Genomic DNA, 13638 nt, shown 5'->3' with positions numbered 1-13638 from the left:
ATTTAAAGTTTATGTTCTATGCTTCGAACCACCTTTGCTATTATTTGAAAATAAGTAAAATAAAACTAAATAAATAAAAATTCTTATACTATTATTACGTTAGACTGCAGTAAACATAACTGTATCGCTATCAGATTCTACTGTTAATTCGAGGTTATTCATTGAGAAAAGAAAACAACAAGATAGCTTCTTCGATATTAGACTCGAGCATCGATACGGTTAATAAAGTAATAATACTTTAAATGTAATAATAATAATTCAATTGAAATCTAACGATTTAATGGCGATAACATTCGATAAATGTAATTGCAATTTACGAGTATATTATCGATTCGCATTTAAACAACGTGTTCATATGCATGGAATATTATGTCAGATACAGAGATTAGAATTTCATTCGCCATTATTTATTTTTGTTTATTGATGTATCGGTTATTTAAACAGGATAATAGACTACAAGAAATGGAGTTGTACCACCTTCGAAATAAATGGTTGCGTAATCCCACGTATTAACGAAATTAACGAAATTTCAATCGATTGAAACAAAAGAACATCTTGTTTATCGTTTATTATTTAAACTATAAATCTTTTATCAATAAAAAGTTCACGTTAAAGTAAATGTCAGTTTTTCGAAAAATGGACCTACGTCACTTTCAAAGTGAACGGTCCATATAAAATAACACGCGATAGATTACAAAAAGATGGAATGTTCCGATAAATGTGGAAGCGAAACATCTAATCCAGCGAAAAGGGAAAATTCAGGAAATCTCAGGCATCTCGGTTTCGCAAACGAGCCTGCATATTGCGGTTGCCAAAATAATGGTTAAACAGGCTGCTTTCGATTTCCCATTATTCTCGATTACGCTGTGTATTCTAGTCGTTCAAAGAAAGCTCGTCCGGAACGCGTTAACCTCTCGTTTCCGGAGCCGAGATTCCTCCCGATCGGAGAATTAAAGCGCAGATTGCCTGTGCGGCTCTCATTCTCTGGAAAATTCTCAAATTTCACTCCGTCCGCCGCGATAAACGCTCAATTACGAGAATAAAGCACGCAACCCCAATGTCGACCTGACGAAACTCAACGTTAAATCGATTTCACGGATTCTTCTCGTGGAATCATTCGGTGTCGCGACCAGCTGAGGAATCTTAATTACCGAGACACTGAAATATTCACAGGACCCAGGTTGATCGAATCGTAACCGTAAATCAGAGGATTAAGCTACCTTTGCGCGATTGACTTAATATTATTAGTGTGTAGGAAGAGGGCTAATAAATCTTTTGAAAAAAAAATGAGTCTCGTTCATTTACTCAGGATATACGCAAAGACTTGAAAATACCAACGGTCAAAGAAAAAATCGGCAGCTACGCAGAAAAATACAAGAAAAGAACGGCAACACATCGAAACCAGCTGGCTGCTGAAGCGAGCAAAACTCTCATAGAAAGAAGACCGAAAGGAAAACACCCCACTGACCTCGCTAAAGAAATAAAATAGTCAAATTTGGTAACCCGCTGGGGGGGTAGCCATCCACGTGTTATTTAGCAATTAAGCTAGAAAAATTTATGTCCAGCTGGACAAATTGTAAAGTACAAATTAAATAATAAAAACAGAAGTTCATTTACTCAAGTGTTTTATGCGACGAAGATGGCCGAAATTTCGGATCTGAATCTCTTGATGTGTTCTCGGCGACTGACTAAAACCAATCATCGGCGGTTCGATGACAGGGAATGTTTAGATTACCGACGCTCGGTCCGCTGCAAACACCGATGCCCGACGCGGCTCCTGAACAGAGATTTCCGCGTCTATTGCCTACAAGTGATATTTCACGAGTCGGAAATTACGGCTACTAGTCGATTTCCCCGCACAACGATGACGAATTTGACAGAGAGGAAGATGAGATTCGACAAAAGAATTTTCTAAAGTACAGCAGAGCCCTGCTCATTTGAGCGGAACTTTAATTAGCGCCAGATCAATCGTTCACAGTCGGCTTCATTTCCAAGGAAATAGAGTTTGAACGTGTTTAGTCAAGAATTGGCCCAGTAAACGAATACGATAAATACTCTAATTTATTTTGCCCGTAAACAAAGCGTCCTGAGCAAAAGATTTCTTCCGCGTTTCTCGAAAACGAAGCGTCGTATGAAGCAATTTTAATCTATAGCTTCTTCTAACCTTTTCGCAAGGAATCGTCTCATGTCCACTTGCACGTACATCGTGCGTGTTATTCGGCCGATCTCTGCATAAATGGAGTTCGATTTCCGGTAGATTCGGCCAGCAGAAGTACATTGGATCGATCGTTAACTGAAATTTCCTCCTAACAAATGGAACCTTTGCCTACCGTATCGAAAAACGTTCGTCTCGGTCGACGTTCTCGATGACGAATCCCAGAAGGCTCGTCTTCTTTGGACGGTCGCCATACCGCGAAATGCTGCGTTTCGTCGATCCACACACTGTGCAATTACTCATTATGTATATAAACAACGAACGTGTTCTTTCATGGCATGACGACCGGTTAATTTGGTAGAGGTTTGCGGTCGACGCGTGTGGCAGCGGCCAAGCGATCGAACGCTCTTACTATTTCTACTTGGAATCGAGCCTTCGTTCATCCAATCTGCCAGCTTCTCGCCAGACTTCTCGCGCCGCTTTAGTAATCGAATCGCCTTCACCGTGCACGGATTCTCGCGTATTCTTCGACACCGGTGTTAAAACCGATGGGTTTCGAATTGACAGGTAAAGCAGAACCTCGAAGAAATTCGATGCAGCGATTGGCTGATCGCTGCGGGAACAACTAAAGAGTGGAAAGTGTATCGGAAACGTTGCAGCGAGTTTTCTCGGAGTCGGAGAAGCAAAGTCTGTCCGACCGAGTGGTTTCGCTCAGTTTGTGCTTCAAAGAAACGGACAGTGAAAGGAAAGAAAGAAAAGGAAAGGAAAGGAAAGCAAAGGGCGGATAAAGAGAGGCGGTTGAGTCCTTCGCGGCATGGTACACTACGGATGCGCGAAAACCGACAGCGGTGGAGTCGAGTGCTTCGTTGAGTTCAGTGAGACACCACGTTGCTCCATAGTATCAGATCGTTCCATAAGTAATTTTCATATTTACGTGTGTAACTTTGAAAAATCTCGCGTCTTTGTCGCTCCTTTTGTTACAATTTTCGCAGTTTATAATGCGAAATCATTTCCAACTCCATTTACAATGGCGCCGGTGACTTTACGAGTTACGCCGATGCTTTCGGAACAATAATGGCCAAATTCTTTGCAAAATTTAACGCGAATTCTTTGCTCAACGATACCGGTCATCGTGAAATGCGGCGTTCACGATTTTCGTCTTGTACGGAACGACGTACTCATAAAAGCGCTCATAAAAATCTCCCATAAATGGTAAAACCCTATTTTTCACAACAGCACACCCAAGTGGAAAGATATATCCACAAGTTGGTTGCTTTCAGGACAGAGTCCGTATAAAAACAGGATATGTGATTTATGTTTTTCACCTGTGCCCTTCGATTATGCTCTTTTATTTTTCTCAACGTCGCTTCTACAGGAAATGAGCTTCGTCACGATGAAACAGGTTTACTCTTTTTGTCCAGCGATATTTATCGTTTCTTCCGTATCAATGTCATTTTTAATCTTACTAAATGTTGATTATAAATTTCTACGGAATCAACGTTCGATCTTTCCTTGAAAAATTCAACATGCGAAGTAAAATAAGTAAAATAGGACGTTACTTATGGAATGACCCGATACTTTCTCATTGTCATTGTAAAGTCGTGGCGAAATAAAAGAAATGAAGGAAAGGGGACGAAAGTTGTAACAATGAAACAAATGTCGCGCAGTTTCCGCTGTACTTTCTCTCTTTGCGACGGCAGGAACGATAATGCGGCGTAGCCATGCATCTAGTAAATGCGATTCGTTTCAAAGTATCGATACTCGAACCGAGCTATTATTCGTCAACCGAACAGAGAAACAAAAAGAAAGATACTCTCTGGTCGTAACGCCGCGATAGATTCACGGTATAAATAATTTCAAGCGAGTAACGCTCGCGTTGCGCATCGCATGATCTAAAATAGACGCCATTTGCAGCTCTGTACGCGTCTGATTTGATAAACATTAAATCATCGACAATCGTACTTTTAACGCCGGATGTTTTGTATTACACCGTCGTCAGCTTTCGTCCCTTTAACGAACTCCCAGCTTATTAATGCGTATTTTAATCCAGAAATAAACCGCCTGCCGAATCGTCCTCTTTTAAAATTCCGCTCGTGATTCCATTGATTTCGTTGCCTTGGACCGTTTCCACACGGACGTGTACCCTATGACGAAGTATCGAAACAAATAGTAACATTCACGTTTATCGACGATGCGTGTATTTCCGTGTGAAACCGGCCTTAGGCTATCGATACACCGGAACACATTCGAATACAGAATGTTGCAATAACGACGATGCAATGGACAAGGCGGAGATTCTACGTGGAAAAATAATTCATTCACCGTAATCGTAGTCTTTAATGTCAACGCGAACGAGACTCGAACGGGTTAAATGATAAACTCAGCGATATTCGATGCCAAGATTCTCGTGATTTCGCGACAATGGGACGGTGAGACGGGGCGAAATCGCGTCCGGTGGATTTTGAAGAGCTTTCAAGAAAAGCAGAGAAACGCAGAGTGGTGCGATGAAATTAATGAGAAAGCCCGTGGATGGGTGGGGGGCGAATTACTTTTCTGGCAGCCGTTCCATTTCACGCGCAATTTACCGAGGACGATCCGTGCGCGCGAGAGAGGCCTTTGCATGATTGCTTTTGCACGCGGTATCACCGAAAAGGGACACGCGCTCGCCGAACGGAAGGAAATCGTCGACCGTATAACCAGTGACAAATCACCCCCATCGAACATCCATTAATTACTCGACCGAAACTCCAAACGTTTTCCATCCCTTTCGGAAAGAGATTGCGCTTGCGATACGTTCCACGTTCCATCTCGCCAGCCGATTCGATGGACGTTGAGATGAGCGTCGTGACTTCCGTTGCGTCGTGGCGTAACGTTATAGCGTGTTTAAAACTAAGCGAACGAGTGCTCGTATTTCACTTTAGCAAAATTTTGTAACGACGAAAGTGTGGACGAACGTTCCGACGAAATTCTCGTACGTTACAGCAACCGGTTCGATGATTAAACGAATGAAATTTTGGGAAGTAAAGTTTTCGAATTACAAGTTATCCGATTATACAGGGCGGTTGGTAACTGGTGGTACAAGCGGAAAGGGGGTGATTCTAAGCGAAAAAAGAAGTCGAAAATATAGGATAAAAATTTTTCGTTTGTGGCTTTGTTTTCGAGAAAATCGACTTTGAATTTTCGCTCATCACGTCTCGTTATAACGGATCTCACTGTAGATCGTTGTCTCGATGGAAAAATTAAAAAAAGAATAAAAAAGAAATTTTTTATTCTATATTTTCGACTTCTTTTTCACCCCCTTTCTGCTTGTACCACCAGTTACCAACCACTCTGTATTATTTGACATAAAATTCTACAGTTAAAAAGAGAACGTATAACTTGTAACTCGCAGATACCCTGATATTATTAGTCGATAAATTATTTTGCGAAATGATACTGTAAACGCTTGATAATCGCACGTTTATTTACATATTTTTTATATATAGTTAGTCGAAACAACGTTCGCGAAATTGGACGTTTGTTGTGCAACGTTCGTAGGTAGCTTCGACCCTCTTATGACCGGGTTGTAATTCCTTCTGTAACCCTGCCAACGCCCGTCATTTTCCTTTTCTCTGGTTTATTTGTTGGGAAAATAGAGGACTCCTCGGTGGCACGCGTGGAAATGATGGACGACAACAAGGTCGGCGCAATGACGAGATTCGTGGAAGTGATCGCGACCATAGGGTCGTTTTTACTAGTGCTCGTTACGTTTCCTTTCTCGCTGTGCTTCACGTTCAAGGTTGTGCAGGAGTACGAAAGAGCCGTTGTATTCAGAATGGGAAGGTTGAAGAGCGGCGCTTACGGCCCAGGTAAATAGGCAACGCAATTTCACTTTTCTTCATTCCGAAACAAGCTGTTTGAATAATAAGCTCGTGATCGTGCTTTGAACGCGAGGAAACCTTCGACATGATTGAAATTCCGAACAGAGGGAAGCAGAAAATGGTTTAAATAATAGGGCAGAGATGTATGAAATTTTATATTTAATTCACGTTCGTTTGCTTTAGCTTTTTCCTCCGTTGACCGCTATATTTTAACTGTGGTCAAAAAGAAAAATCGAAGAGCAATTTACGAACACCGTGGGTTCGTGATACAATTTTTTCGATACTAATTTTAGCCAGACCACTGCTTACGTTTCGATATAGAAGCCGAAAATGATTGACAATGATTTTCGAAATACAACGTAAATAAATACTTGGGACACATCTCATCGTGTAACTTATCTAGCGAGTCGTGAAACGCTATGGTACATTTTTGACAATAATCGAAAATAAGAACGGAACATTTGTGAAAAAGAAAATTCGATAATTCACTGGCGCATAAATATTTTGGAATAAATCTTTATTTATTGGCAGATACCTCGATATGGCAATAAATGCTTACCGAATATGACCACCGAATTTTTCAATTAAAAATTTTTGCTCTGCTATATGATTTTCTACAGATTTCCCGAATATATCAAATTAAGTACGACTTCCTCTTGTTCTCGATTATTGAATAAAAATTAATTCATTTGGCGCTCGATACTCGTTTATATATCGGAACGAGGTACGATATTTATTTATCTGCGCATTTAACAAACACCGTGTAAACGTCATAAGTGCAACGTATAAATCAATATTTGCTATATAAATTTAAGTACTTGTAATTACTTGTTCAATTGGAAAATTTCACGAAAATATATTCACCTTCTCGTACATCGAACGCTGCAACAATTGCGTTCGATTTTGTGAAAAACGACAAGGCGAATATTTGTTAACCAAGCGATTCCATGGTTTAAAAGGGACGTTTTTCGTGATGCCATGCGTGGACAACTGTGTGCGCGTCGACCTGAGGACGGTGTCGTTCGATGTTCCACCGCAGGAAGTTCTCACCAAAGATTCCGTCACGGTGAGTGTCGACGCGGTCATCTACTACCGCATAAAGGAGCCACTGAATGCCGTAATCAAGATAGCCAATTACAGGTACGTGAAGTTCGATCCCATCGATTCGTTGGTTTGAGCGAATCAAAGCAGAAAATATCGAAAGCATAGAATTACACTTTAATTAAGCAAATGAAATACAAGACAGCATTGATGTCGTACAAATGTACCGCTAATTGCAAGAAGCCAAACTAATCTCTACTTGCATCTTCGTAAATTTTCAACATTTGATTAAGTAGAAATACAGTAGGATTCCATTACAATGTAAATTTGAAACCAGTAGAATTCTATTTCTCTGAACTCGTACAAGTTCATCAATTTCCCCCACTGCCTGTTACCTTTCGTTCAAATAAATCAATTCAATATGCGAAAAATCCTTCTATTGTAGATCGTTGGACACAGTTACGTTTAGCTGCGGTTCTAGCGACGCTAGTATAACAAGATATACAGCATAACGTGAACAGCGCGTCGTTTTGCCTACGTTTGTTACGATTAATGATATTTCGAAGTAAAATTAACATCGAACGTTTTTCGAGATTTTATAAGAACGCCACGCGTTAGTTTGGTTAATTTATAAATGGCTGAAATCAAAACTGACGTACATACACGTCGATCTCATCGATTATTCTACTCGAATAACCAATTGTATATGACAGTGATAAAATTATAGGATCAACCAAGCACCTGATCCTGTATAATATCAGAATGAACACGAGGTTCTCGCTTGTGACCACATAAACCACATAAAATTTTTAATTGCGGTAATACCGTAACCGTGTTTTTCCCTTCTAACCTGGCAAAATGGACGCGGCACGCAGAAAGCGTGCTAATGCGTCGCGAGGGAGACGGAAGTGGAACCGTCCGAGGAAATGTACGCTATCGTAAAAGAGATTTCATCCGCGTAATGCAAATGGCTGGCGAAAGGACCAGCGACAGCTCGTTGAAAGACTCGTAACATTTAGTTTTCTGTTCCCCTCGCGCCACCTTCTCTTTTTCTATTTCTTCTCGCCCGCGTATCACCAAATACAAACAACGAAATGAAAACGCAGGAACGCGACCGTGTTATAGTACGATCCAACGAGGGAAAAAATGACGAGGAGTCGAGGTGGGAAAAAGAAAGGACGAGAGAAGGAATGAAAATTACCAGTCACGATTTTCTCTTGGTTTGAACGAAGCAACGAAAAAAAAATAATACACTGGATGTGACGCGACATCATCGCGCAATTTCCTCGGTGGCGTCGTCACACCGAATTGAAAGTTCGTTTGTCGACCATTTGCACGTGAATTTCACCGAAATTCCACGCGAAAATTGCTTATTAATTTATTCTTCGACGTAACGATCGATCTCCCCTATTCTCGCGTTATTAACTTTTTCGTGTGACGAAACGTTAATCGAAAACGACGTTTGATGGAAGAAAAACAGAATCAAAAAATTAGAGAAATACAACGATTCAGAAAAGTCTTGGAGACAATTTTTACAAATATAATATACGCGTTATATGAAACATCTTGAAACTTCATTAACGTTGCAATTTATGCCGGCTCGTATATTTGCGATTATTATTACAGAAAATTGTTTTGTCTATTAAATATTGTAAAAATTAACAATTTATATGAATATATTTCATCGTTTCATAATAAAAACGCTACGAACGTCTCGAATAACCAAATATCTTCAAATTTTCAAATTCATTGCGCCATTTTATCAATATAATCGTGATATTTTATCAATGTGAGGACGTATCGTGTCTCATTACATAATGGAGCGCGATATAATGCAGCGTATTATCATAATAGAATAACGACGTCGTTAAAAATCGCGTTTTCTTACAACGCCGACGAAATTTCAAAATATTTTGTGCCACGGGCATGATATATTCATAAAAAATTCATAAAAAATTTCTCTGAGAGATCAAATACTCGGATGAGCCACTACGAAAAGAAATAACAGTGACATTCTCTCTTTCTCTCTCTCTCTCTCTCTCTCTCTCTCTCTCTCTCTCTCTGTTCGTCGTATTTGCGGTTTGAATTAAGACGAAATGGGACATAGGTGACGAAATTTTTGAGACACGGCGAATTAATTAGAACTCCTTGAACGACTGGGTTAATTAACGCGGACACTATTTTCTGAAATTTTAATTAGCATCAGGGGAGCCGTACAGTTCCGAGAGAACGGAGCAGAACCATCCGGAGAGGGAATCACCGATGCTGGAGAAAAATGCGAGAGACAGCTCCTCGAGGAATTACGAGAGCGTGACAAAATTACTTGGATAATTTGCGCCATGCAGAGAAAGAGCCTGATTAATTGCGTAAAAGTTGCGCCGGCACGATCGACCTGGAAATCTCGGCAATTGAGTCCGCTGTCGACTCGCGTAGTGTTCCTGTCTAGTGTTCAATAATTCGAGGCAAGAGTTTCCGTTGTTTCGATGATGCAACGCGTTTCTAACAAACTTCATCAACCAGTCGTGTTTTTATTCCTTTTTTAAAAAGGAAAAACATCAATCCATATTGTTAGTTTAATTACTAATAAGGAATCGATGTCAGACGGAAGATAAAAATTAGTAGAAAGATAAGGTTTATCGTGGCTCCGAGTAAGCGAGAATTTTCGCTGCTTGCGACGATGCAACGCGTTTCTAGGAAATTCAACGAACGTGTTCCTCTTCCTTCTTTCATCGAGAATAGTATTTGAAAAAAGTGCGGTTAGTTTAGTTGCTAATAGGAGGCAGGAGACATCAGAAGGAAGGTAGAAATTGATAAAAAGATAGGATTTAATGCTCCGCTGAGTGAGAACGGGCTGGCCAATGTCCTGTCCTCGTACGCACGTTTTTAAACCACACACGTGACAGCCTCCGCGAAGCGGCCGACGTTTAATTAACTAGAGCACGCCAGACTGATGTTCAATTATGGAAAAGACGTCGGCGTAATTGTACGAGTATTCATGCTGGCATGACACGAAATTTGACAAAATTCCCCGCAGTACTAATTACGACGTTAACATACTGCTTTTTCCTATGTTCGTTTCTATAAGATGAAATTACTTCCGCTTTAGTCAATGTCCCTATTACTTTTCAGAAGTAAGTTCTCCGCATTGATATTTATATTTCGCACAGCTGAACGTTAGAACTAGGACACAAATAAATAGAATCGGTACATACTTTTATTCGTTTTACCAATTTTTTGGATTTTGGAGAAATCAATACGAAGGTTGCTGTTCAAATTGTCCTGGCTATTATTTGGTGGTTTTAGCGTTAATAAAAGAAAATTCATGATGTTACAGTCACTCTACTCGATTACTGGCGGCTAGTACACTGAGAACGGTACTCGGTACGAGGAACTTAGCGGAGATCCTCTCGGAACGTGAAACCATTTCCCACACCATGCAGACGTCTCTGGACGAAGCTACGGATCCTTGGGGTGTCAAGGTCGAACGCGTGGAGATGTAAGTACACTCGATACAATGGCTAATCGAAACCTGACGCGGTGAATTTCTTCCTGCTGGTTGAAAGCTTCGTTCTTTAAAGCATCCCAACAACCCTTAAAAGCTGGAACATCCGCTTTAAACGCGGCAAACAACGAGCCCACGATTCGTAACGAGTAAAGCAGGCGTCAACCATGGTTGTTCGCCGAGGTAAAATCGAAAAGTTGGTTAAAAGGAAAGCCGAGACGAGTTCTCGAAGAGATACTATGTCGTTCGTCACCGAATTAACGTCCGATTGATCAATCATCGTGCACGGAATCCCTATTTACGTTCGAAGAAATGTTCTCTGCTGCTTTTCACAGACCGCCGATAGTCGATTGGAAATCAGCTTGACTAAATACAATCAAAAATCAGTCGCCGTGAAGAAGAATGGTTCGTGGCGTCGTATCGATCATGGCGAAACGAATGAATGCTTGATGTATAAGCCAACGATAAATACCATCTCACGCGGAAGAGAGTTCAATCGACGCGGTTACTCTACGATGCGAGTATATCTCGTTCCATTGAACTTGCTGGAAAGAACATACGATGAAAAATGTGTGTGATCGAGATGTATCGACAACCTCGATGAAATCATTCGACTTCTACGGTGGACGCGATATCGGGGGAATTTTCGATTTCGTGTCAATTTACAGCGAGAATGCAAGTTCTACTTTATTGTAATAACTATCTGAGAGAACGAAAATGATATCTATGTTTGTTTAAAAGTGTTCTTATTTCAGTTAGATTGAACTTTCGGAATATAGCACAATAGTAACGCGATGCATGTTGGAAGGTAGGAACAGGTGGGGTATAATTTCAGTTATGCTTGCGCGCGGTCGCGTTTCTTTGATGCAACGAGCTTAAGAACGTCGAGACGTTGAAGAATACGTCCCACGGGAAACGAGAACCACTCTGGTAGACCGTGATAACTCGATGGCACTCGAGGCTGTGCATGCACGTAGTTAAATACTCGTATGTCCCGGAATCGTCACAAAGCTGAAACCGTGCTATCTTTTAAGAAGCTGGCTCAAGAACTATCCTGAGATACCAGTCGCGACGTGAAAAGCTGCTGCGTTAAAATACCTAGACTATAACAGAACGAATATATCAGACACGAAATATTTTATTTTCCTTTCATTTATTTCAATTTAGTTGAACCGATATCTCGATCTTTTATTATTCTTCGTTATTCGTATTACGCTTGATCCGATCGTAACGTTTCCTCTCGTTTCTATTTTCGATCGATAACTTTGATATCGCTCATGAGAAATCTAAATCATTTCAATAGTGTCAAATAATATACAAGTATATTAATATACAAGTATGGGGTCTAAGAGTTCTCTTGCAACTTCAATAGCTTTTCTCAAATCCTATAACAAAATCAAATTGTTATTTTCGAGCCTTTTCGAGCCTATGAGAAAGTGAAGTGTCAAAGGGAAGTTGGTCTACGCGATACACGGTGAACGTAACATGTTGAGAAGGGTGCGTGCGCTACGTGAACGCACATAAACGCCAGTATTCGAGGGTGGCTGCGATCCCTCGACGAGATGTACGAAAAAGAAGAGCCCTAGTCTCGACGTTCATAACGTCGCGCGCCCCAATAGGAAGAAGACACTGATGCCGTCTATTTCTAAAGATGAAAAAGGTTCGAGTACCTTTCTAAAGGGGCCCTTTGCGAGGACGTGAAAGACCTGCGAGGATCACTGTACGAGTGGCATTCATATCTGCTACTTCCTGTCGGGAGAATGATATTTCTTACGATGTTAAGGTGGAAGATCAAATTCGAATACTCTAGATTTTGACGCAGCTGATTTTATGACCACGCTATATCCTTTCCACCTAATACACGTCCTAATAGATTTCCGTCGCATGAAATTTGTCGAGATGCAAACAGATGCATACGGATCGTTGCGGATAGTTGGAGACTTTTAATGATTAAGTGGAAGAAAGCAAAGTCGGAAGTCTATTTATACCGCTGTCAACTGTACCGGATGGCAAAGTGCATTTTGGCAACGTATGTATTGCATAAAATATCGTCGCGCTCGTATATTTGGATTAATGTTCGCAACGTATCTTGTTGTTTTAAAAATGACCATCGTCTGGCGAATGGAGAAACGTAAAAGGCAGACGGAGTGCATTTTTATTTCGGTCGAGTGTAACTAGCCAAAGAAAGCCGTGCTTTTTTACCTCGACCTAAAGCCACTCTTAAATGTATAAGCCGCCACGTATAGCGTGCGAGCGTATACGAGGCGTAACTCCGCTTGTCGACGGACAAACAGATACGATAATCGCGGAATTTTTGAACCGTCTGCGATACCTGCCACCTCGCCGCGTCCTCACGAAAATACGAGATACAAAGTTGAAATTATTCCAACCAACGAACTCCGATTAACTTCCTGCATTAGGCAATGTTAACTTTCAGAGTATGGAACGTGGTGTCCGGCGACCGGCGATTTAAATAAAAATTATAATATATAGGATGTTTGGCTACAGGTGTCCAGGAAATCTCAGGAGTGATTCTTGAAGTCAAAATAACATGGAAAAATTGCAATTTCGATTGCTTTGTTTTTTAGTTATCGACAATTAAAAATCAACCAAAATATCCCTGCACACGGGCAAACCTCCTTAGACGAACGAAAGCAGGTCAGCCTAAGCAGCGGGACGCACAGTGATCCTCAAATCGAACGACACATGACCATGATATTTAGAGACGTTTTGCAAAAGAAATGATAGATCGAACGTTAAATGTTTATCGATGGAAATCCGTAAGGTCATATCGAAAATCACCCTATGAAATTTCCAAGTAGAAGGGATTAACATTTCCTCTAACCCTATGACTCTATAATTTATAAATAAAAAAGCGTATTGCGAATGTTCCTAAAAGGTATACATAGATGAATTGATACGAACACCTAGTCAGGATCGCAGCCAATTAGCTCGTATTACTTGCCATATAACTAATAATTATATCAGTTATACAGTTAATTGCTTTGCTATATAGTGATACAATTAGTAATTATATATCAAATAATACTGATTGCCCGGGTCTCACCACGTGGAGGTGC

General features: G+C 40.6%; 1 protein-coding gene across 1 annotated transcript; it reads left to right on the top strand.

Moving 5' to 3' along the window:
- Positions 1-2642: 2642 nt before the first annotated feature.
- On the top strand, positions 2643-10552 carry LOC117237697 (band 7 protein AGAP004871-like; the record flags this gene model as incomplete). The annotated part of the gene is made up of 4 exons (XM_033501967.1): positions 2643-3030; positions 5791-6003; positions 6975-7155; positions 10391-10552. Coding segments are annotated over exons 1-4 (617 nt in total), but the record flags the coding sequence as incomplete, so codon positions are not given.
- Positions 10553-13638: the final 3086 nt, after the last annotated feature.

This window comes from Bombus vosnesenskii, unplaced genomic scaffold (genome assembly GCF_011952255.1).
Source record: "Bombus vosnesenskii isolate JDL3184/JDL3185 unplaced genomic scaffold, Bvos_JDL3184-5_v1.1 scf7180000013397, whole genome shotgun sequence".
Taxonomy (NCBI): domain Eukaryota; kingdom Metazoa; phylum Arthropoda; class Insecta; order Hymenoptera; family Apidae; genus Bombus; species Bombus vosnesenskii.
Note: the sequence above shows the minus strand (reverse complement) of the source record. Positions and strands in the feature narration are given on the sequence as shown.